At 35.9% G+C, this 26,258-nt stretch overlaps 1 protein-coding gene across 1 annotated transcript; it reads left to right on the top strand.

Annotated features, from left to right (window-relative positions):
- The first annotated feature begins 6,425 nt into the window (after positions 1-6,425).
- LOC138692875 (methyl farnesoate epoxidase-like) lies at positions 6,426-20,625 on the top strand. Its single transcript, XM_069816181.1, has 8 exons — positions 6,426-6,562; positions 7,967-8,206; positions 8,488-8,642; positions 13,280-13,522; positions 13,793-13,904; positions 14,135-14,315; positions 15,032-15,149; positions 15,384-20,625. The coding sequence occupies exons 1-8, from the start codon at positions 6,481-6,483 to the stop codon at positions 15,705-15,707; spliced, it is 1,455 nt and encodes a 484-aa protein (XP_069672282.1). The 5' UTR covers positions 6,426-6,480; the 3' UTR covers positions 15,708-20,625.
- The last annotated feature ends 5,633 nt before the right edge of the window (positions 20,626-26,258 follow it).

A 26,258-nucleotide genomic window follows, 5' to 3' on the forward strand; every position in this document is an offset into this window, starting at 1 on the left:
AGGTAATCAGCCCAAGTGGGAATCGAACGCACGCCCGAATCAGCAGGCAAACGCGCTACAGTCTGAGCTACGCCGGTGGATAATGTTATTTTAAATTGAAATTATGTATTACTAGCCTATACAGGTGTAGATAAAGTTATGTTTACCTTAGTAGCAGTCATTTTCCCTTGGGGGCAAAGGCGGCAAGAACGTAGACTGACGTCTCTACTCGTACTTCTACTAATGCCGATTGTCCGTGAAGGAGAGAGCCTTAACCTCCCGCTACCATATGGCCTCTCTGGCTTGTAATAGGAATAGAAAGAAACTAAATTTGAAGAATTTAGTGTTGAGGAATTTTGTGCGTCAATATTTAATTTAGGCGCTTCACAAAATAACTCTTAGGAACTGATCTATCAAAATCTAATGAGAAGTACACAAATTAATGCAAACATTATACAGAAAGCCACAAAAGTTTTCATGACAAACACTGTTGTGAAATAGTAAAACATATTCGAGAACACTTAAAATGTGTTTTCTTGAGTAATATGTTTTTTTCAATATTGTTGCACATTGCTATTATTACTTTGATGCATATGGACAGATAAATTCAATTTCTGATGAAATAGCTATATGTAATGAATAATAACAATAAACAAATAAATCTGAGACTTTTTTTTTCACAACACCTACGGGTATTCCTTGTTTTTCAGCGTTTTGTGTTTTGGTACTGATCAGTATAACATTAGCCACTCAGAACCAATTGCATAATCTTTGGAATCATGCATTTAATCTCTTGGTAGGACTAATTTTCCATTGTATGCGGAGAAATTATTTTTGTAACTCATGCAATCATTTGCTCTCTTATCTATCAGTAAGTTAGGACGCAAACAACTGGCTCTGAACCCAGACGACCTAGCAGAAGACTCTATGATGATGATGTGCGAGTTACTTAACAGAAATAAGCTGTGTAATGCTTCAAACTTATGAACGCGTTACGTTTCCCTTGAGATATTTATGGAGAATCTCTAGGATGATATCAACACAAGGATTCTTTTTTCTTCTCAAATTGATGCTTTACATTCATCAACAAATCCGATGGATTCTGCAAAACATTTGACATTTAATACATTTCACAAGATTAACTAAGTTTGGATTACTTTATGAGGAAAACATACCATCATGGAAAATCATTGAAGATGAACTGTTTTGTCACTCGTATGGACCCATTTGTGCAACTTAAAAATTTTTTATTTTTTTCTGGAGTTCTCAGTTTCAAGGACAGGATTTTCCTACACGCCATGAATATACGACATAGACCTCTCTTCTCTTCAGAAGGAAGATATGCCAAAAAGTTTTTTAATTCGTTGTTTTACGACGCTTTAACAACTGCTATGGTTATCTAGTATCTGAGTGAGATGAAACTGAATACCAGAGAAATGAGGCCAAGGTCCAACGCCGAAAGTTACCCAGCATTTGCTCTTAATAGATTGAGGGGAAACCCGGAAAAATTCTCAACCAGGTAACATGTCCCAATCAGAATTTGAACTCGGGTCTACTCGTTTCACGGTCAGACATGCTAACCGTTACTCCACAGCGGTGGACCCAAAACTATTATAGCCTTAATAGTAGCTTCGAGAAATCTTGAAAACTGAAATAATTTATTAGCCAATAAAAAAAATGTGTCTTGAAGGAGTTAAGTAAGATATTCAACTGCTGAGAATCATTTATGGATCATTAAATGGACAAAGAACTGTGATGGCAGTCATTAGAGGTGAGAACGTGTGATAGATAGAGAGCGCATTTAAAGTTTGTAAACCGCAAGGTTAACTGCAGCATCGACTATAGGTATGACCATGATCAGGATATAAGGAAGTACAGTGTACTGTCAAACATTCTGATGGGGGCAGATAAGAAAGTTATTTTTTTTCCTTCCACCATATTAATAATGTCAAAAGAAGTGCTTATACAAATTTTGGCCACTCGACCGAAATTACGAGACCGTCCAGAAATAATAATAATAATAATAATAATAATAATAATAATAATAATAATAATAATAATAATAATAATAATGATTTATTTAACCTGGCAGAGTTAAGGCCATACCGCCTTCTCTAACACTCAACCAGGAGTAAAACTGCGTTACAAAAAACACTACAAATTTACAAAGTACACTACAATTTAACGAAGTACACTACAATTTACAAAATGATTTCCCCCTGGGGCCGTTTACAGAAAAAAAGCACAATTGCATGGAAAAATTATTGGAACAGCTAGCTACAGTAATTGTTGAGCTATTTGTCAACATATCCCCCAAATAGAATTGAGACATCTGTCATACCATGAGATCAATTTTTGCATCCTTGTGTCGCAGAAGTCTGCCGTCTGGTATCGGAACCAGCGTTTGACAACCGTCTGCACCTCTCTGTCGCTCCCATGATATGACAAATGTCTCAGTTCTGGTGGGGAATATGTTGAAAAATAGCTAAAAAATTACTGAGTCTCCTCCAATTAATTTTTCTAATGAAATTGTGTTTTCTTTCTGTTAACGGCCCCTGCCGAACTTAACTTTTTTTATCTGCCCCCATCAGAATGTTTACTTGTCAGCGATACAGTCCTTTGAGCTACATATTTCTATATTCCATGAATGCACTTTAAAATATTAAATCACCTATTGCTTACATTTCACATTAAGTTACCACGTTTACTAACAATATGTACGATTCAGTGTGTTACGGAATTACAATACACATATTTAGCCTTCAATGAATATACAGTTAACCACACAAAGAAAATGTAGGCTATATCATATTCCTTTGCACTACTTTCTCTTCTCTCATGGTTGCACTTGTTGCAATAAAAAAAAAAAACAATATGTTTCATCAGGGATTGAGACGTGAATCTCTTACGATATTCAGTTAAGCAGTGTTTATACTGAGAAAAACTTCTTTCTACAAAGCATGATGTAGCACGGGTGAATTTAAAATATGATGCCTACCAATAAATCATTATTTTAGTCTATTTCGCAACACAATATTCAACATAAATTGTTAAAATTACGACAAAAAACATAACATTAATAAAAGTACTCGTCTCTCGCTAAAATTGTCCGTAGAGAAGCGTTGAGATCAGAACTCTTCAACAAATAACTACAGCTTCAAATACAGAGACTTATTTGCTTTCGGCATATCTTACCGATGTTTTGGTATAAAGATAAATGTTTTTTATTTCTGTTGGTTATTTAACGACGCTGTATCAACTACTAGGTTATTTAGCGTCGATGAGATTGGTGATAGCGAGATGATATTTGGCGAGATGAGGCCGAGGATTCGCCATAGATTACCTTGCATTCATATTACGGTTGGGGAAAACCTCGGAAAAACTCAACCAGGTAATCAGCCCAAGTGGGGATTGAACCCGCGCCCGAACGCAACTTCAGACCGGCAGGCAAACGCCTTAACCGATTGAGCCACGCCGGTGGCTTAAAGGTAAATAAATGCTACGAAATTAAGTAAAGAAGTACGTAAGACTGAGAAGAATTACGGTGGGAAGTAAATAAATGCTGTACATAGTCCATATATACGAATGAAGAAGTGAAGACGTGTGGGTGAATGTGAAAAACTAAGGGAAGAAGTTAAGAATTGTGCCAGCAAGTGTAGAAGTACGGGAGTAAGAAATAACTGCCAAAGAGTGGTAAATAAATGCTACGAAATCACGTCCACTACCAGTGAGTTGTGAGCGTAAAGTCAGTGTACCTAAGAGATACTGGGTGTTCATTTCAAAGTGTGTCATGACGTCACTGTTGTTGGGTCACCGATTTGAAGCGAGTTTCAGCTTATATGTGAGAGAAGTTGCCTATTATTTAAGGCGTTCTTCAATCTGAACTTGAGAACGTGTACGGTATAACTTGAACGTCGTAGCAACAGATGGCGGTCTGTACGGTCTGTGTGCTACCATAACCTCTTTCGAACTGTGTTTTGCGCCGGCAAGTCGTACGCAGGGTATTTGTTATCATCGGTTGCGTACGGTAACATTCCACAACACAAATCAAATGCTCCGTGTCCATGTTGACCGTCGAAGTTAATGTCAACAAATACGTAAGTAATCGTCTTAACCCTCTCCCCTTATCCCGACAGTACGTATTTCCAAACAGTTCACATTCCTGCCACTACCGGCGTTACCGTACGTATCGGCACGTACTCTTCAGAATGAACGCCGTACTTGCTAGCCAACTTCTCTGCCTCTTAGATTATACACCTGAGCTGCGGAAGTGTAGGAAGATTGAATTCTCTAGGCTCATCAGCTAGCCACATGACGGCATACAGCGAGCCAAGACACATTTTGAACTGAACACCCAGTATAACTCCACCCACACTCGTGACGTCAGTAAAGCACTCTGTGTCCTCTTCATCTGGGTTATAGATAGAGTCCATTTTCACTGTCATATAGAAGTACAGAAACTGCCATGGTGATACGAAATTTTAAAGGAGTTTCACGACTCAAATTCTTAAAATGCTTTTTGACTGTGCCAAACAGATACTAAAATGTTTGTAACTTTCGTGCTACATTTCTTGGTTTCTATGAGGCATGTTATATCAGTGGTAGTTAATTGTGTGCATCGATGAGTACAAGCAGGCGGAGGACATTTTGAACATTTGCTACAAATTGTAAGCTGAAAACAATTTGTACAAGTACATTGTAATGTAATTGTAAATAGAATCCGTTTCAATTGAAATATGGCTGTCTTTGTATTGAAATAACCCGTAAACAAGGCATTTCCGAACATATTAATTACTTTTTTTTTGTTGTTTTGGTGTGAGAAATTCGCACTCAAAGTTTGTCCCCGTAATTTTTAATTATCATGTGTATTGAAAAAGGTGGGTAAGAATGGTCATCCTTATCTAACACTTCGGTATATTTTAATTTTTGTTTTTCCTTCCACCATGATTATTTAGGTATAAACATTGTCTTACTTTGACTAGATGCTGAGGAAACCCCATTTTAATCATTATTTTAAACATTTTTCCTCTACTTACTTTCGTGATTTATGAGAGTTAAATTCTCTGTGCACTTTTCTACTTATTGGAATATTGAAAATACGTAGTTCAATCACTGCCATCCTTTTTTAAAGCCATGCTGTGTTACACAAAGGATTTCTCCTTCTATGGTGTTCACTCTTGTCTGAACTTGCAAATACCTTATAAGCTGAGCTCAATAGGCCAATTCCTCCGTAATTTGTAGTTTTTGTTCTGTCATCACTTTTAAATACTGGGCAATCTATTGCTATATTCTATTCTTCTGGGACATGTCCGCTTTAAAAACAGATATTAATAAAATCAAGATATAGGAGAGAGTCGAGTAGTATCGGACAGTGCGTTTCTTTCATCTACCACCATATGGTAGTACCTGAATGACATGGTTACGTTTCTCTATGCGACATCACAGAAACGTAACCATGTCAATCAGGTACTATCATCGTGTGGTAGATGAAAGAAACTCACTGTCCGATATTACCCGATGTCCGATACTACCCGACTCTCCCCTACTGTATTTCATGTACCTTTTTATAATTTTATTATTTTTGCGACCTTTGATATGTTCTATAAGATGAATGTAATCGAGTTAGTAAGATCGTTTGCTTGATGATTAGATTTCGGAATTCGTTGCTAGGTTATAAAATAAAAGTAAACAAGTTAATGTCTCAGTATCTTAGCCAAACAACATAGAAGAGCAACAAAAGTTACTGTACAACAGTAATTAATGATTTCACATGGAACTTCGAAACAAAAATGCAACGGAAACGAGTTACGAGGTTTCGAAACTCTTTTCTAAGCACGAAAAAGCGTTCGAAGAGGGTGGATTTGTTAAGAAATGTTGTCGAAACGTTGTGTGCTGATAAAACTGACTCCTTCATATCAATATATTGTCAAGAAACATTATTAAGAACAGTAGGTGTGTGAAAGACGATAAGCAGTAGCTTATTGGAAAAGGAAAACAATTTGATTACAGTATTATTCTATTGCACGCAAGGAGAATAAAGATATAACGGACACTGCCCATATGCTGATATTTGTTAGAGGTGTGAATATTAGCTTCACAGTTAAAGATGATATTATAGAAGTTAGAAGTAGGCCTAAGCATGATACCACAAAAGGTAGTAACTTGTTTGATAAGGTGCTACAAATTATTTATTTAATTCACCTTGAAGGTGGTGGGCTATGTAAGCCTTACCTGCATTCGGGACTACTTAGTTATCGATGTCTTGATTTGGGTATGATGAATAATCATTCTTGCAATTCACAGTGATGAAAGTTTCAAATCATAACAAATTGGCAGAAGATTGGATGTTAATGTCAGGGTCATGACCCTTCATACTGCTAACCCTTATGACGTCAGCAAATCCGTCTTGTAAATACTTTAATTAGCGAAACATTAAAGCATTTCGATTCAGAGCTGCGAAATCTGTCACGACTGCTACACAAATTAGCAGCGCTAGTAGACATGATAACTTTGGTGTTAGTGGCGCTTGCCGCCCTCTTCTTGTACAAACTCCTGATATTCAGACCCAAAAACTTCCCACCGGGTAAGTTCACACATATGAAGAGCTTCGAGTGCATGGCATTTGACTGATAAGTTTTCTTAGTTCGTTGCGAGTCGCATGTATGAATGCATAGGTAGTAGGCCTACGTATGTATGATTGCATAGGTAGTACGTATGGTATGTATGAATGAAGAGGTAGTAGGACTACGTATGTATGATTGCATAGGTAGTACGTATGTATAAATTTAGAGGTAGTAGGGCTACGTATGTATGATTGCATAGGTAGTACGTATGTATAAATCTAGAGGTAGTAGGATTACGTATGTATGATTGCATAGGTAGTACGTATGTATAAATCTAGAGATAGTAGGACTACGTATGTATGATTGCATAGGTAGTACGTATATATGAATGTAGAGGTAGTAGACTACGTATGTATGAATGCATAGGTAGCACGTATACATACCTATTCATACATGTATGAATATAGAGGTAGTAGGCCCACATATGTATGATTATATAGATAGTACATATATATGATTAAATAGGTAGTACGTATGTATGATTGCATAGGTAGTACGTACTTATGAATGTAGAGGTAATACGTATGTATGAATGCAGAGGTAATATATATGTATGATTGCATAGGTAGTACGTATTATTTTATGAATGTAGAGGTAGTATGTATGTATGTATGTATGTATGTATGTATGTATGTATGTATGTATGTATGTGTATGTATATGTGTATGTATGTATGTATGTATGTATGTATGTATGTATGTATGTATGTATGTATGAATAGGTAGTACGTATACATGAATGCATGTAATACGTACGTATGAATGCATAGGTAGTACGTATTATTTTCAGTAGCGAAGCGTGACAAAATTTTTGGATTAGCTGGGCTGAAGGCATGGATCAGAAATAGTGATCTAGGCCGTGCTTTACGTCGCTAAAAGATACACGAAACGCGGAAACGCTCCAGTTTTTAATTAACTAAATTCTAAATTGATCTTGTCCCTTCTTCGAAAATGTTTGGGAAATCTCAGCTTACCCTGCCTACCCTGAAGCTTTATGAATGCTGAGGTAGTACGTGTGTATGAATTCACAGGTTGTATGTATGTATGTATGTATGTATGTATGTATGTATGTATGTATGTATGTATGTATGTATGTATGTATGTATGTATGTATGTGTGTATATTTACGTGTATTACTTGTAATAATATAGACTATCATAATCGTTTATATATGAGGCAGTATTTTGTACGCTGCTAAAGTTCTCTCACATTCTTCTGATCTGCATGTAGTTTTTTCCGTCATGTCATTTTAACTCACTGCAATTACCTTGCTGTTTTGATTGTGAGAACTTTTTGAAGGCGCGTAATTGCAAAGCTTGGTGTGAGACCTACACTCATAGCCATATTACGGTGTTAAAATTGCAGGTCCTCTATGCTTGCCTATCGTGGGATCGGTGCCATTCATACCGCCACAACATGTTCAGTTCACCATGTGCGGCAAATGGAGGAAACGCTACGGGCCTGTCGTGGGTCTCATGTTCGGTTCCAAGCCAACCGTGGCCATCGTCGAGCCGAAGGCAGTGCTGGAGGTTCTACGCCGCGAAGAGTTCCAGGGACGCCCTGACAACTTCAACTCGAGGGACAGGGCCTTCAACAAGAGGCTGGGTAACACAGATTGCATACTGGGACAAAGTATTGTAGAAGAATAAATTACAATAAATTTATCTACTCTTCCAATAGTATCGACGTCATGTAGGCGTGTAAAAGTCCATAAGAATAAAAATATTTTATCTAGAATTTACAGATTATTAAATCTGCATAATACTCGTATGAATTAAAAGTTTGGGTTAGAATTGCGGCAAGGTATTATATATTATGAAGATAATTCCATAATTAAATTATTACTTTATGGGTTGCATCACGAATTCGGCTTTTTTTTTTTTCAGGATTCTTCTTCACCGATGGTGCGTACTGGGTGGAGCAGAGGCGTTTTACATTACGTCACTTGAGAGATCTGGGTTTCGGCAAGAAGAGCTTAGAGACTATCATAGTCGACGAAGTTGAGCAACTGGTCAGGAAGCTACAAAGCAGCGAGACACAGGCACGTGAAACCAGACATGACACAATAATTCTGAACGAGTTAAAATTTTAAGACGTAGCTGTATTCCATGGAGTGTTATTCATATAAAATAATGCCACACTTCTCTATTAGCATGAAATATTTTCTCTAATAACGCGATTTATCTGCATACCCGGACATATCACTTTTTAAACAAAGAATAATATTTTAAATAATTATAATAACCTGTATAGCTGGACTTGTTATATTATCATTGTCAATCATGCGTTATCTTCTCCCGGTGCGGTTTAGGAGTTGTGGCTTGGTCTCAATCAGTAGTAGTTTATTCGGTCGTGCCAAACTTCTCTTTCGCTTAGCTTGAGTATAGAAACTGCCATTATTCATCCTCTGTAAATGCATGCTGTATCCAATTCATTATGTCTTCCTGAATAAATTGAAAAATTTGCTGTATATGTAATTAGCTGTATTATCAATATAGCACATTATCTCAGATAATAGAAATCATCTGTAATACAGCATTATTACATTGCCAACATAGAATAATATCTTATAAAATGATTTATTTATCCACAATGTAGGGAACTTAACATTTTTAACATTTTGAAACAATACTTCAAATAACTCTATCCATCCATAATATCCCAGTCGTTACGCCATCAGCATGGAAGTCTCATATAACATTTATTTAGATGCTACTTTATCAAAACTGAATAGTGACTAAAATAATGATACACTTTTATAATGTTGGACTTTAACATTTTTGGCATTGATACAGAACCTCAAATAGTCATCTATAATGCCGCACTTGTTACCTTATCATCACAGAATAGTGTGCCAAGCAGGGTGCGAATTAAGATTTCTTATGAGGGGAGGATAGAATCCTAGATAGAGAATACCATACATAAAATTAGTATTATCCTCGTTCGATACGGCTCAACGCTTGGTCGCACTGAGTTGCTTGTCTTGCATCTTGATCATAATAATAATTATATTCATGAGCAGGCTTAAGATAAGATGTGTAATTCTTAAGTTATTGATTATTGTCAGCTTGCTGGTGATGATAATACAGAAGTATTATTTTCTTTGCTTACTTTATACTTTATAAAATACATATACTCGTATTAAAACAATTATATTTTGTGGGGGGGATAGAAGTATAGAAGTTATCCCTGGCAGGGATGTTAATATGAATTTATGAGAGGGGGGTAACTTTCCAACAGGGGGGAAATCCCACCAACCCCCCCCCCCCCCCCGTTAATTCGCACCTTGGTGCCAAGTAATGATAATCTTCTATAATGTGATGCTTGTTACGTTACCAACATAGTAGAACATTATCTCAAATAATTAGGTCTACATTCATAATAAATTTAGTGTTTATCATGTTACTTGAGAAAATGTTCTTTAAAACAAAATGATTCAAACATTTTTAATAGGCCTATCACTTTTTCACAACAAAATTATAAATAAACTTAAAATAACTAGGCCTACATTCATAATAAATTTCGTGTTTGTTATCTTACTAACTCAGAATATTATTTCAAATAACGCCAATTCGTATTCCTTAATTTACTAACATTATCTCAAATAACTGGGCCTACATTCATAATAAATTTCGTGTTTGTTATGTTACTAATTTAGAATATTATTTCAAATAACGCCATTTCGTATTCCTTAATTTACTAACATTATCTCAAATAGCTAGGCCTACATTCATAATAAATTTCGTGTTTGTTATGTTACTAATTTAGAATATTATTTCCAATAACGCCATTTCGTATTCCTTAATTTACTAACATTATCTCAAATAACTAGGCCTACATTCATAATAAATTTCGTGTTTGTTATGTTACTAACTAAGAATATTATTTCAAATAACGCCATTTCGTATTCCTTAATTTACTAACATTATCTCAAATAACTAGGCCTACATTCATAATAAATTTCGTGTTTGTTATGTTACTAATTTAGAATATTATTTCAAATAACGCCATTTCGTATTCCTTAATTTACTAACATTATCTCAAATAACTAGGCCTACATTCATAATAAATTTCGTGTTTGTTATGTTACTAATTTAGAATATTATTTCAAATAACGCCATTTCGTATTCCTTAATTTACTAACATTATCTCAAATAACTAGGCCTACATTCATAATAAATTTCGTGTTTGTTATGTTACTAATTTAGAATATTATTTCAAATAACTCCATTTCGTATTCCTTAATTTACTAACATTATCTCAACTAACTATGCCTACATTCATAATAAATTTCGTGTTTGTTATGTTACTAATTTAGAATATTATTTCAAATAACGCCATTTCGTATTCCTTAATTTACTAACATTATCTCAAATAACTAGGCCTACATTCATAATAAATTTCGTGTTTGTTATGTTACTAATTTAGAATATTATTTCAAATAACGCCATTTCGTATTCCTTAATTTACTAACATTATCTCAAATAACTAGGCCTACATTCGTAATAAATTTCGTGTTTGTTATCTTACTAACTTAGAATATTATTTCAAATAACGCCATTTCGTATTCCTTAATTTACTAACATTATCTCAAATAACTAGGCCTACATTCATAATAAGTTTCGTGTTTGTTATGTTACTAACTTAGAATATTATTTCAAATAACGCCATTTCGTATTCCTTAATTTACTAACATTATCTCAAATAACTAGGCCTACATTCATAATAAATTTCGTGTTTGTTATGTTACTAATTTAGAATATTATTTCAAATAACGTCATTTCGTATTCCTTAATTTACTAACATTATCTCAACTAACTATGCCTACATTCATAATAAATTTCGTGTTTGTTATGTTACTAATTTAGAATATTATTTCAAATAACGCCATTTCGTATTCCTTAATTTACTAACATTATCTCAAATAACTAGGCCTACATTCATAATAAATTTCGTGTTTGTTATGTTACTAATTTAGAATATTATTTCAAATAACGCCATTTCGTATTCCTTAATTTACTAAAATTATCTCAAATAACTAGGCCTACATTCGTAATAAATTTCGTGTTTGTTATCTTACCAACTTAGAATATTATTTCAAATAACGCCATTTCGTATTCCTTAATTTACTATCATGATCTCAAATAACGCTTCACGTCTATAATACTGGATTTATTATACGATATACTATTTGTATGAAATAGCGATTATTCATCTATAATATTATATTACTGACATGGAACAGTATACTGCATCTCATTGCTATTCGTGTATTATCTGCACTATTGTACTTGTTACGTAGTATGTAAAAGAGTACAAAATCTCAATGTTATTTATCTAAAACTAGCTAATGCTGTAAATTTAAGAATACCACACTTCATCGTTGCATTCATCTGTTATATCTACTAAGAGATCCTCTTTCGAAAATTTGCATTAGATTCGTGTGAAGATTAGCTATCGCAGTAATGAAGTGCATCTGTTACCTGGATTAAATTGTACATGGATGTGGGTATCAAAAGGAATTTGCGTAAGTAAAGTATATACCACCCGTATATCAGTGAAGTTTATATTTATATATAGGGTTATTCGCGAGGAGTTATCACCACTTACGGAGCACATTATGTTATTATGCATGTTTTCTTAATTTATTATTTAGGAAATATTAAAAAATACATTATTATTACATGTTATGCAGAGGTATTTAAAGTACGACTTTTTTTTCATAAATACATGTAAAATATAATCTTTTTTAAGGTTGGTATGATATTTTACACCCTTATTTTTCCAATGTTTGCTACGACAACCTTGACTATTTTCATTTCCTCGCGGCACATTGGCACACCGGTTGAAAATGACTGCGATAAGGTATAAAGTAAAATATAGAATATAGCAATGTGAAATTTGGCATCAATTTGAAAATAAAACAATTTAATTGTGCTTTTATTCAAGGCAAAACAGTCGGATGTTAAAATTTTTATTCACAACAGTTCGCAGCCCCCCACTAATAATTGCTCTTGGGGCCTCTAGAGGGCCGAGGCTTCCCAGTTGAGAAACACTACTCCAGTTAAAGAGAACATTGCCACGTCCCTTTAAACTGTCGCTATGATTGTCTCAATATTTTATCGTATTTCATCAACGTGTTAATATATTTAATTTTTTGTCGTTCTATCAGAACATATTCATGTTTAATCAAAATACTAATAATTGTTGTGTTTCTCTCGAAACAAGGGCATATTTCATCAATATATCAATACGTGATTGTTGTGGTTCTATCAGAACGTTATCACGTGTCATAACGAGCTAATACGCTGTTCTTGTTAGTCTCTATAACTAAGGTCATGAACTCATTACTTATCAAAATGGTTATGGGCCTACGAGGTAGTTTAGATTGTCTGAGAGCAAGACCATGTTTGTTATAATTCTCTCAGAGTGCAATCATATTTTATCATCGTGCTGAAACGTGATTGTTGTGGTTCTGTCAGAGTAGGCAAGTTTAATCAAGTACTGAAAGAGATTGTTGCGGTTCTCTCAGAGTGAAATCATATTTTATCAACGTGCTGAAAGTGATGTGGTTCTGCGAACATGTTTGTTCAAAGTGCTGACAGTGATTGTTGTGGTTATCTCAGACTACCATAAATGTGTTATCAGCTTTCTGAAAAGTGATGATGTTTTCCTCAGACTACGGGTATGTTCGGGCTGCCGTCCATCAACGTGCTGATGGAGGTTCTGGGCGGCGTGCGCCATTCTCACACGGACGCGGAGTTCAAGGCGCTTCTGCAGAAGATCACCAGGCTGTTCAGAACAGGCAACCCATCCGGCGATATTCTGGACGTCCTCCCCTTCCTACGATTTTTCATGCCACGACTGGCGGGGTATAGAGAAAGGAAAGTTGGCACTGTAGACGCACAGAAATTCTTTAAGGTAAGTAGGCCTAATATGTTGTTGTTTTCTAATGCCAGACATTCGACAATAAACTCATTTCACCTCTTGCACTCCAATATTTTTCAAAGATATTGCCATGGTCAACCACTGAAGCACAGATTTTGAGGTGTTCCGAATCCATTTCTTGGTTTGAGTTGCACAATGGGCAGTTAGGGAACTGATGTAAGCTAAGTAATATAAAAATTTATATCAATGCGATTTGATTGTAAACAATTTACTTCTGCAAAAAGTTTACTCATATTTTTGCAGCAAAGCATTCGGGAGCACATGGAAACTCTTGACGAAAATGACCCAAGGGACTTCATTGATTTGTATTTGATAGAGATGAAGAAAAACAACAGTATCAACACCACGTACACAGGTAGGATACATTTTTATCTGGAATAATATTGTAAACTGAAGAAAGAAAGAATTTCCAATCAACAAAATTCATATTCAAGTGTTAACTTTTCTTAAATTTAATTAGGATTACACGAATGTTGGGATGATTTGATATTGAAACATTCAGAGTCAGAAATCGAGTATATGGAATAAGAAATCACGTGAAGGGAATTTACGAAGCAATAAACATGAATTATTGCTCTGTTGTAGAGGACAGTCTGATACTGATTCTTCTGGACCTGTTCTCCGCGGGAGCGGAATCCGTGGCCAACAGTCTCGATTACGCCCTGCTGTACATGGTTTTACACCCCCACGTCCAAAAGAAGTGCCAAGAAGAGTTGGATGCAGTGGTGGGACGCAGCAGAAGACCCTCTCTCGACGACAAACCCAAGTAACTCATTGTAATATATCTAAATAGCCTATCTACAAGTCAGAAAAGAAAGTAAATTATCTCCTGCAAAGTACAATGCGTTTCAGATTCTCTGCATCCCCATACGCGGAAAATGTATGCTCTGGAAAATCGATATCTGGAATGTAACACCGCACATCATCGGTAGCACTAATTGTAAGAAAATTAAAATAGGTATCAATTTTGCAGTTCAATACATATTTATATAGTGATGACTATTTTTACAAATTACCCATTTTCTGAAGTATACACAATTCTGATACATGTTCAAAAAATCCTTTGTAACACGCTTAAATACCTCTCATATAACTGAACGAATTTCCCTGCAAATATTTTTCTTTCTCCTCTATGATTCACGCCGCAAGTAATGGAAATTCTTTGACCATTTCCTGAGCAGTTTTTAATTACGCGGACTACATTTCTCATAATTCATTATGAATAATTTTGCACGCTTCTAGACATTTTAAAATGACTTTTGGAAGCATGAGATATTCCCAAATTCACACTCACTGGGTAACTATGCAATATTATAACTGCACGACACGTCCAACAGTTCTGAAGCACTGATCTTGACTGTAAAAAGTTACTTCTCGTAACCCCCGAAATGAATATCTCCGCCAATGAATTTCCCGTGAGTTACATACATTAGGTCTACATGGTCTACGATTTTATTTTATTATTCGTGATATGTGTTGCAGCTTGCCCTACATAGAGGCCACTTTAACAGAGGTGCTGCGGAGCAATCCCATTGCACCACTGACTCCTAATCACCGCTGCATGGCGGACACTAAGCTCCATGGCTACGATATCCCCAAGGTGAGCCACTCTATTCAAAACCGGTGATATTCAAGAATAGAACTCACAGAGGTCCTGCTCCATTTTGCCAGTCTTTCTGGTTAGATGACGTCAAATGAGTCGGTGACAATGGAACGATGGTAGAACTAATGTTTGAGAAACTTCTTACTCTTACTTTCTGTTGGAATTATCACGGGATTTCCTATGGATCTGGATTATTTACTTGGTGTTACGAGCAGTTTTGTCATGTTGCAGGACTCGACGGTGTTGGTGTGTCTGTGGGCCGTCATGTCGGACCCCGATCACTGGGGTGATCCACAGGTGTTCAGACCCGAGCGTTTCTTGGACTCCCGCGGCCGCTTCGTGCGCGACGAGTGGTCCATCAACTTTGGCCTCGGAAAGCGCGTGTGCATCGGCGAGTCGCTGGCCAGAAGCTTGCTCTTCATCTTCTTCTGCACTATGATGCAGGAGTTCAACTTCAGCGTGCCGGAGGGCGATCCTCTGCCGTCCACCATACCACAGCCGGGCTTCACTACCGCCCCACGCCCCTTCCGCATGACGGTCAAGCAGAGAATGTGATGCACGCAGTAGTTCAAACGTCAACAAGACTCAACGCATGTGGTGTAGTTATAACATCAGAACGTACAATCGTACAATTTGTTGCATTCAAAATTGTAGTCAACTAACGACTTACTACAATAGCGTAAATAAACATAAAATACTGATGTAATGCAGTAATAAGTTCGTAAGTTGATAATGGGCTGTGGGTCTTAAAAGTATTGAGTGGTAACTTAGTCCTTTTTACTGTTACGGCATACTCTTTTTTTGTAGGAACTTAAAACAGTCTTTCTGAGAATGTCGTACAATTTCGATTTAAATTAAGTTGAAACTATTTTTTTTGAAGTGACATATTAAATAACAATATCTATTTCGTAACAGACGTTCAACTATTAACTAGCAATTGTTACTTTTTGGTCAAACTGCCATTTGGAGACCAAAGTTACATTTAATTTTACTTTTTACTTTCACTCGGTTTGTTAAGTGACTTCTGAAAATGAATGTATTGTAAGTTCTTTATTTTTAGCATCGAAACAGCAGCTGCTTTTGGAGCACAATAATTAAGCAGTTGCTAGAGAAAAGCATGCTTCCACTAGCCCCGTTTAAACATTCATCCCACAATAAGGAAGCCCAAAGGAAAGAAGTCCAGAAATCGTCTTCAGTAGCTAGCTCTCATCATCCTTGTCTCACGAGGACATTTGCCATTTGCGTGAATTCAGATAAGATATAAAACGATAGATTTTTTAAGGAAATAAAGCCTGCAGATTTACGTCATGAAAAGGAACGTTGGACCTTAAAGCAAACTCATTGCTAAGGCTATTCCTATCCTCATGTCTCTGAAGGTTAACGTTTTGGTCAGACCGCGATTGAAACTACAAATAAGTGCAGGGACATCACGTGACACAGCAGTCTTCTGGCAGTCAAACAACAACAACAACAACAACAACAACAATAATAATAATAATAATAATAATAATAATAATAATAATAATAATAATAATAATAACAACAGAGAAACGTAAATGCAATAGGCCTTCTAATGCCATATCGTTTAAGAATGTAAAATGAAGACTATCACTATAATTAATTTATATCTTCATTTAGAAAATAGGAACATGAAGAGAAGACAACTGTCAGCATATTAACTTTTCTTATTAACTTTTTTTATCTACTTTCGTAACGGCTAGAATTAAGATAATTTTGAAAAGCACTGGGAATAAATATTTGTAGCTTTGAATTTGTCCGAAGAAGTTTTCTTTTCAAGGTATAATTATGTAAATTGATATTAGTTTCCCCGAAATTTAGAGATTTGGAGCCATACTGCTTATTACATTTAATTTATCACTTTACCTCTTCAAAGAAACAGAATTAAAAAGGAATGATAAAATCAAGTTCGGCTAAAGAACGAGTTTATGTTACTTTCTCAAAAAGACCCATCAATTATTTTCAATCTAACTTAATGTTTAATGAATATATCTCATGTGCAGTATTCCCTATAACACTGACTTGTAGACAGGCCTACTGTATGAAAAAGATCAGTCCAATAGCTAAGGAGAAATAGTTCTGCACGGATAGACGGCATTTCGAAAACCATTTTTTTTAGTACCGGTAACAGAAATATTGAAAGCATTTATTTTCATAGAAACCTCAAAATAGGTATTTTACAGCATGACAATTAGGGCCTATTTTTGTCTGTTCACACTTCGTACAATGATAAAGTAAGAAAACAAATTAATTAACTGTACTATAGAGCGAACTTTTTCGGAAATACCTACCTTAAATCATTATGCGTACAATGAAAATTATGGTCTTTTAATTTGTGTTCCTCATATTTACCAAGATCCGAATACTCTCATTCAGTGGTGGCCAAGCCCCGAACCACTTTTTGATACTTCACGCATAGCACGAGGAGTCTGGTAGGGTGGATAATGGGGGGAGGGAAATAAACACGACCTCTACAGTCTAGCGACCGATCGTCATAGATATACAGTAAGTTCAATTGTACAGACATTGTATTTAAACAAGTAAGCGCAATACGTATTTGTAAAATATAAAATAAATATGGTGACACAATTCAACTGCAAGTAGATCTCAAACAGAGAACAAATTTTGGTCAAATGACATTAATGCAAGAGAATCGTAAACTTGAACCATTTTTCTGTATCTAAATTAACTTCTCTATGTCTCTACTGAAAACCATATGACTTAAAAATTTTGGTGTTATTTGCCATAGCTATTTTTAATTGTGCCAAGTCTGTTTTGATGGTTTTATTTTTTTGGAATTTATTCGCATATTAAAATCGTATTTTCTCGGCTATCTTTACCATGCAATTTTTAATATATTCAGTCAGTGAAGGGTTTCATTGACCGAGAAATGCAATAATAAGCTGACAAGAAGAATATTATTGTCTCTTTGGCTTGCAATTTCTGTTGTTAATGTACACTTTTGCCCTTCTAGTAGCGATGTCCTATCCAAAGACATAGTAATGAAAAAAAAGGTAAGTTATGAGTACAGCGCGGACTTTTAAGCATTGAAAGCTAAAGTGATTATTATTATTATTATTATTGTTATTATTATTACTATTTTAATAACAAAACGTAGGTCTATCTCACTAACCTATGATTTCAATGTGATCCGTGTGGGCTGATTGATAATGTCGTTGTATATGGTATTATTTTACTTAAAAAATGGGTGTGGCTGTGACTGGGACAGATCAGTGGGTTTTACGGAAATACGTATCGACAGATGTAGACGAAATCTTTCGTTTGGCACCAAAACCAAGGCGCTACCACATCGAAGTCGCGAGATATAGATCCACTGCCTGGAAATTTTCGCGCACCTCCAAAATGGCCGCAGTCGCCGCGTAACCCCACCAAGTTCATGCTCGCATTGTAGTATTATACCCGATCGAACAAGATCACATTTATTGCAATCGTATTGTTAGTCACAAAGTTATGGTGTCAGAATTAGCATCATTTATTACAGACGCTATGTTCGGTTCAAGTTTGTAGAGTATGCGATGTTCGATATTCGTCGATGTTCGCTCTGCAGGAGGAGGCCTGTCGTATTTATTCCACCTTCTTATAAATATATTCGCTGTCCTCCACTCCCACCCCTTCATGTTTTAGCCACTTAAGGATTTTAGCACAGATCTTGCAATTAGTTTTAGAGCAAAGGAGACATCTGTAATACACAAAAATATTCTTCACCTACTCTTCATGGAATTTGTGTTTGTAAGACGTGGATGGTTTTGGAAGCGACATTGCTTCTACCTTAATCCACTACTGCCTCTTATGAGGTTTGTTGGCAGAATGAAGACGTTATGGGGGTAGGGAGGAGTACGTCGGCAGAGACTACAGTGAGTGACATCATTCACGGACATTGAGCCAGTATTTGGCCGTCCATACTGTTAGTAGTAATGTTAGGCTGTGGTAATAGTTAGGAAGACCATTGCTACGCCAATACTTCAGAGCGCTTCGCTTCATATTATGGAATGTAATTAAAACTGAAATGGGTAATGATCTTTAACGTTGGACTCATTCCATTTGACGTGTAAAATGTTTTAAACAAAATGTATGCCTTTACTTCTAAGTGTGGAACGGTTCTCAACAGAACTTCGAATTTCCGAAGGTGAAAGACGTGTGTGCAGTTTTTTACAGAGCAATTCGCAGGCAAGCTGTTGTAAGTGACAGCAGCAGCTACGTCGAAGAAATTGGCTTGCTGCTTCATCTCGTATAATGAATGGAAAGAGTTTCACCAACTATGTTACCGACGACTGGTATCTGCGACCCTGGAGATAATTCGGGATGATGGCACTGTGAACTCAAAACACTCCATTGCTGTTGTGGGTAAAACAAAGTTTCTTTGGCTCAGAGGTTTGCCAAGCCAAACACGACAAAATTTGAAGCATACCTTCCTCCGATAGGAAAGTAAAGCTGTGGGTCCAGCGTCCTATACTTGTGGCATGTAAAATACTAATATCCCTTACAGAGGAGTCCAAACAAAATTATCCGGTCATTTCTCGCCCACGTTGAATTTCGGTGCTGAATATCCTCTGCAGCTGAATATGTCGTTATATAAACCACCACCACCACCACCACCACCACAAAAAGAAAGATTCTACTGATCTAGTGCTTGTAATGAAAATATTTTACTCAACGGTGCTGCTAATATATGCAGTATAGGCTACGTATTTTCCGTCACATTAACTCATCAATGATTTAATGTTCTTTTTAAACTTTAGACGAACGTTATCGCTCAAATAAAGAGCATCATCAGATCTTCACTTTAGGTAGCATTTACACTAGTGACAATGACATGAGCACATAAAAACAAGTTGAATTATTAAATGTAAAATATATATGAAAAATTAAAACAATTTAAATAGTATTAAAACTACATAAGTCATGAATTCACTCAAGTTACACGACTATTTAAAATCTTATGTTAACCGATATGAAAACATTTGTCTAAAATTAAAAAAAAAAAAAAAAAAAGAACATTAAAGTTCTGATAAGTTAATGCCACGTAAAATAAATATACAAATTAAATACCTGTAACTTATCAGAACATAGGCTACAATGTATGTAAAAGTTGTGCTGTTACCAATTGTACAAATCGGAGGACTGAACTGATAACCAATGTTTTTGACAGACATTGCGCAATTCTGAATTATTACCAATAACATGACATGTCTAATAACACCGTCCACAAAAATGGCTATTTCCATCATCTCCTCAGTCACCAGGGATGCGGATTCCAGTCCAGTAAACATTACAGAAAGGTGTTTTGTGCCAAAACACTTTTAGATATGGATGAATGTACTAAGCGAAGAACGTCAAATGTAAAAGATGGTAACCTTAAGTGTTTATACATAATTTCAGTTTTATAAATTTGAATAAGAGTATCTTTTTGCAATAAAATGCTATGAAAAGCTAATACTGTGTTTTAAGAACCCGAAAAGACTCCCTTTACTCCAGCAACTATGACCACCAACTACTAACCACTCACAAACCAATTTTAAAACCAAGTAAGAAGTTTAACTCTGGCCAGAGCTCAGGCTTGTAGCATCTTTTCTATTTCCCATTTTAGTGTGGAGGACGGTGTTGTAATGGTAATTAATCCCAACCTTTCATTTTGGAAGTCCGATCCCAGGGACCGGCTATCCTGAATTGAGTTTTTCATAGTTTCCCCAAGTACCTCCAGGTGGGTATTGGGATAGTGCCAATTACAAGGGCCACAACCCGACTCCTTTCCAATTCTAACTACCCTTTGACCATCACTTCTCACATATCATCCTATTACGAGTATATTCCCGCGATAGGCCTGCCATCTATCTAACAGACTAACGTACTCGGCAAAGTTGTGCTCGGTGGATACGACGGTAAAACCACTGTCATACGGTAAACTCCGGCAAAAAAGGTATAAAGTAAATCCGCTTTCATCTTCGCAGTATCCTTCGAATTTTGTAGGCTAAAAAGCCAGCACATCCTATCCACTACACCTCTACCACTACCGGCAAGATGTATTACAAAAAGAGCCCCGAAATTGCATGCCATAATTTTATTATCTGCTAATATATATACAAGCATGACTTTAACATTAGGAAATATGACAATAAGTGTACATAAACATTTCCAGTACAGATACAAATTACAAGTGGATATAATAAACTTTTTGTATACTTATTTCTTAGAATCTGAAAAAAAAAAAAAAAAAAAAAAAAAGCGTCTGGCTTGCTTAAAAACTGCAGAAATTTGCAGCTCAGTTTGGAATTGAGAACCTGCGTTTAGTTTGTATAAAGAAAAAAACTTCATTCCATATCACACTATGCTATTGTGATCTATCTAGACGGCATTAACCATTCTACAGAAATGTATCGTTTGGTATGATAGAGTTTTTGTCTTTCAGAATTTCTCGAATTTCTCAGATCTGTTGGTACTTGCTTACTTACTTACTTACTTACTGACTGGCTTTTAAGGAACCAGGAGGTTCATTGCTGCCCTCACATAAGCCCGCCATTGGTCCCTATCCTGAGCAAGATTAATCCAGTCTCTATCATCATATCTACCTCCCCCAAATCCATTTTAATATTATCTTCCCACCTACGTCTCGTCCTCCCGAAAGGTCTTTTTCCCTTCGGCCTCCCAACTAACACTCTATATGCATTTCTGGATTCGCCCATACGTGCTACATGCCCTTCCCATGTCAAACGTCTGGATTTAATGTTCCTAATTATGTCAGGTGAAGAATACAATGCGTGAAGTTCTGCGTTGTGTAACTTTCTCCATTCTCCTGTAACTTCTTATCTCTATTTTCCTAAGCACCTTATTCTCAAACACCCTTAACCTATGTTCCTCTCTCAAAGTGAGAGTCCAAGTTTCACAACCGTAAAACACAAAGTTCGCTGAAATAAAAAGGAGACCTATAACGATATGATAACGTACATAACCTACTATCATTTCAAATAAATATTGTAATATAATAATGTACAATTATCAATTTAAATAAATAGGCTAACACAAAAATGTCATTTGATGTTGACTACTATTAACACAATAGCCTCATTTTTATCATAACTTACCTTGCTCACTTCAAAATTGGAGTTAAACTCCTGTTCTATCTCCACCCACGCTGCTTTCTTTTTGGCGAGGGTCTCCACATCCGTCCTTTTATCCTCTATTACTCTTTTCGTCGTAATTAAATTAATCAAAATAGTCTTTTCCTCAGCAGTAAACATCTTATGGGAAACCTCCATATTTGTTGTTCCTGTTGATGAACGATTCCTATTGGCCTATGAAAGCTCAAACAATAATTTTCCGAAAGAAGCCGAATGAATTTCCGAACATTTCCGAAGGTCGAAGGACTCACTCAAGGCAACCTCAAGGATAATGTATCCTTTAAGGCCCGGTCTACACTTATCGTTTTTTACCTGACGTCTTATTTGATCGGGCAAGACGTATCAATCAAAACGTTGTGTGGAGACAGTAGAACGGAACAGGCTACAGTAGATTTAGCGAATACCAGTAACTATGAAAGAATTGGGAGATATTTTGAAAATACAAAAGAATAAAGAGTCGCTTGGGTCTGAAGAAATAAATAATAAGAAAGGGAGAACTATTACCAAAGTTACGCCTCATGCATCTTCTGAATACATGCTGGATAAATGGATAAATACCAGATAACTGATTGTAGCAAATGTTATAGGCCTATCCAATGCTTTTTTTACTGGCGAAAGATTTTTCATCTTTCATCATGAAATCGAGAAATGTATTAATAATCAATTTTTCTTTGAACTCCGCTTAGGTCTTGAAGTTTTAAAGTTTGGCGAAAATGAGGTTAGAAATGACAAAATGTCCGTGTGCTAGATAGTAATAATCTTCAAACCTAGGGTAGGCTTTAAGCCAATTGGACCAATTTATCCCAATTGGGCCCAACGCGTAAGGGGGCCCGCACTTAAGTATAGTGATTTATTTGGATTTTTGTGCAACTTTCAGAACTTCATAGACACTATAGGAAAATGCATAGCAGATCTGAAAGTGGCATTGACAGATGTGAGGGTAGAACTTACTAGAACAGAAACAAGAACAAATGAATACCATAAAGTTTCTGATATCAATAACTACTTGCCTGTGGAGTGAGGCACTGAAGCCAATTCTTCCAGCAGAGATTAAGATCCCCATGAAAATAACCTGAGTTTCTTCCTTGCAATAGGTCTACCTGTACTGCATTTCCAAATTTATATATTGTCCTTCGAATCTTCCCGATATTCCTAATAGTGACTGTGGCATCAGAGGAAAATAGTTTTTCTAATCTTAAACTAATCAAAACTTATTTCACAATTGAAGGAAACGCAATCTAACAAAGATTTCATTCTGACATATTCAGTAAAATTATTAATAAAGAAGAGTTACAAACGGATATCAAATATTAATAAAATTTGAAACTAAACCTTGGTGCGAAATTAAGAAAAATAAAAGTACCAGTATGATTTCTAATTCTCCAAGAAGAACAGCAGTGGCCATCTTCAGACTAGTAACTGGACATGGCTGTTTGACAGTGCAATCTCTTCAGAATTGGAATTTGTACTTCAACAAAATGTGTTCTCTGCGCAGAAGAAGAAGAACCTGCAGCACACACTAAATTGCAAAGCTATCAACATTTCAGATAATAAAAGTGTCAGCCACTGGCATAGCTCAAGTGTTTGCCTGCTGATCCAGAATTGCGTTTGGGTGTGGGTTCGATTCCCTCTTAGACTGATTACCTAGTTGGGTTTTTCCGAGTTTTTCCTCAACTGTAAGGTGAATATCTGATAATGTATGGTGAATTCTCGGCCTCATATCGCCATATGTCATCTCACTATCACCAATTACATCAATGCTAAGTAACTCAGTAGTTGATACAACATCGTTAAATAACCAACTAAAAAAATAATAAAAGTGTCGATAAAATCACAGATGTTTACTGGCATATTAGAAAAGTAATGGGGAAAGTCCAATGTTTTGAGCATTTGAAATAATTTATGCAGCAAGAACGTTTGAATAGTTTGATAATATTTTATTATGTCCTTTGAATATGAAAACCACCTGGAGTTTATTAAACTTAGACAAAATCCTAAAAGTCTTTGCAGAGAAAAAAGCAATAAAGATATTTTTTCCTTATTAAAGTGAGTAATACCATTATGTCTTTTTATTATCTATTCATATTAAGTGATATTTAGAATTAATATAGGTAAATACAAAATATAAATTATTTTCTAATAACGTTGTTCTTATGTCTTGATCAGGGGCGGCTTTAGAAGAGGGGCTGCGGAGCTGCAGCACCCCCAGACATTTGTGGCTCTTGTCTCGTTTTATGTTGTGAAATACATTTATTATACAGTCTCTATTTAGCGGCTAGAATTTTTAAAAAAATTTCACTCTCAATGACATGCACGCAATCGTTAGTGAAGTCCACTTCCTCCCCTGGTGCTGCCAGAGCGAAACCAGAGACCAGGACTATAGGGTGAAGCTACTTCCTCCCTTGGAGCTGCCAGTCTCGTCTCGGATGCTTTGCGCGTTAGTTTTACCCCTCCTCCCTGCTACTCCTTGCAGTGAATCCAGAGTTTCCAGGCGCTGCAAAATTTGCAGCAGTTTGTCAGTAGCGCGCAGTTTTAAATACATTTTCTTTAATGTTGTGAGTATAACAAGAGCAACAATGTTTAATTCTGCACAATATTTACAGTCTATTCAGTTCAGTACCTTAACAATTCAGGAGAAATGTGAAATTAAGTGCCCATCAGTTGAATCTCATACTGGAAAGAGCCCCTAAACAAAATACAAAGGCTCGCATATTTTTTGCTGATTTATCCAGTATCCCTGCTTTCTTCTCTCGATCTCCACACAGTCTGCATTAGATTAATGTGTTTCAAAGACAATTCCATCAGCTGGGGCAACAAGATTGATTTAAAATAAGAACAGTAAATGTTGTTCATGAGAAGAAGGAGCCATTGCTAGAATGTTTTCAAACCATAATGGAATCTGAAACATCTAACATCACAATAAATGAGGCAAGCGCCCTGGTGCGTACTCTTGAATATCCTGAATTCAATTTCTGGCTCAGTTATTTTTTTCATTTATTGATGTATCATGTATATATATTATACAACCAACTACAACATCGCCAGTTAGATATTTCTAAGGTTCAAATCTGCATATAAAAATTAATTTATGGTTTATTTAACGACACTCGCAACAGCAGGGGTTATCAGCGTCGCCGGTGTGCTGGAATTTTGTCCGCAGGATTCTTTTAAATGCCATTAAATCTACTAACATGAGCTTGTCTCATTTAAACACAACTTACAAGATAAGGCGCATGGAACTAATCTTTAAATAAAGTAAGTTGCTTGGTTTATTTTTGTATGCAGCCTCCCTTAATTCAATACCCACGAGCCGCCACTGCTCTTGATTGAAAATAAATATTATATTTTCACTCAGTCATTTCACAGTGAATAAAATAGGTGATTTTTCAACTAATTTAGACTACCGGTATCTAAAGAGAATCAATATATTATGTTGTTTGTTTACTTGTACATTTACTTTCCATTAAATCACATTCATTTCTAAATGCATATTTTGATTGATTATCGTTGTATAATCGATATATACGTAAATCTTGCCACGTTGTTTTGTGGTCTAAGCATCTAAGGCATCATGCGCACTGGTTTGAGTCAACATGGGGAAGAAATTTTCTCAAGAAATTTCGCCCATTGCATGAGACCAGTGGCGCAACGTGATGAATTTGAGTTGTGAAATCTGGTTGTGGATAACAACTATAACGACTGCCTAGTGAAGAATCCACTGGAAGAAATGGTGAAAGGGAGAAGAGTTCAGGGCAGAAGAAAATATCAGATGATAGACGACATTAAGATATATGAATCATATGCGGATGCAAAAAGGAAAGCAGAAAATAGGAAAGATTAGAGAATGATGGGTTTGCAGTGAAATATCTGCCCTTGGGCAGAAAACTATGAATGAATGAAAGTGAAATCTCATTTTGTTAGTTTTTTTAACATATGAGGTTGCTGTTCAACA

This window comes from Periplaneta americana, chromosome 17, assembly GCF_040183065.1.
Source record: "Periplaneta americana isolate PAMFEO1 chromosome 17, P.americana_PAMFEO1_priV1, whole genome shotgun sequence".
Taxonomy (NCBI): Eukaryota; Metazoa; Arthropoda; class Insecta; order Blattodea; family Blattidae; genus Periplaneta; species Periplaneta americana.

Bases quoted from the DNA above. Each gene is read 5' to 3' on its own strand.
- LOC138692875 (XM_069816181.1), top strand. From the start codon at position 6,481: ATGATAACTTTGGTGTTAGTGGCGCTTGCCGCCCTCTTCTTGTACAAA. The intron at 8,643-13,279 runs GCACGTGAAACC...TGTTTTCCTCAG, and splicing joins TACAAAGCAGCGAGACACAG to ACTACGGGTATGTTCGGGCT. The intron at 13,523-13,792 runs GTAAGTAGGCCT...ATATTTTTGCAG, and splicing joins ACGCACAGAAATTCTTTAAG to CAAAGCATTCGGGAGCACAT.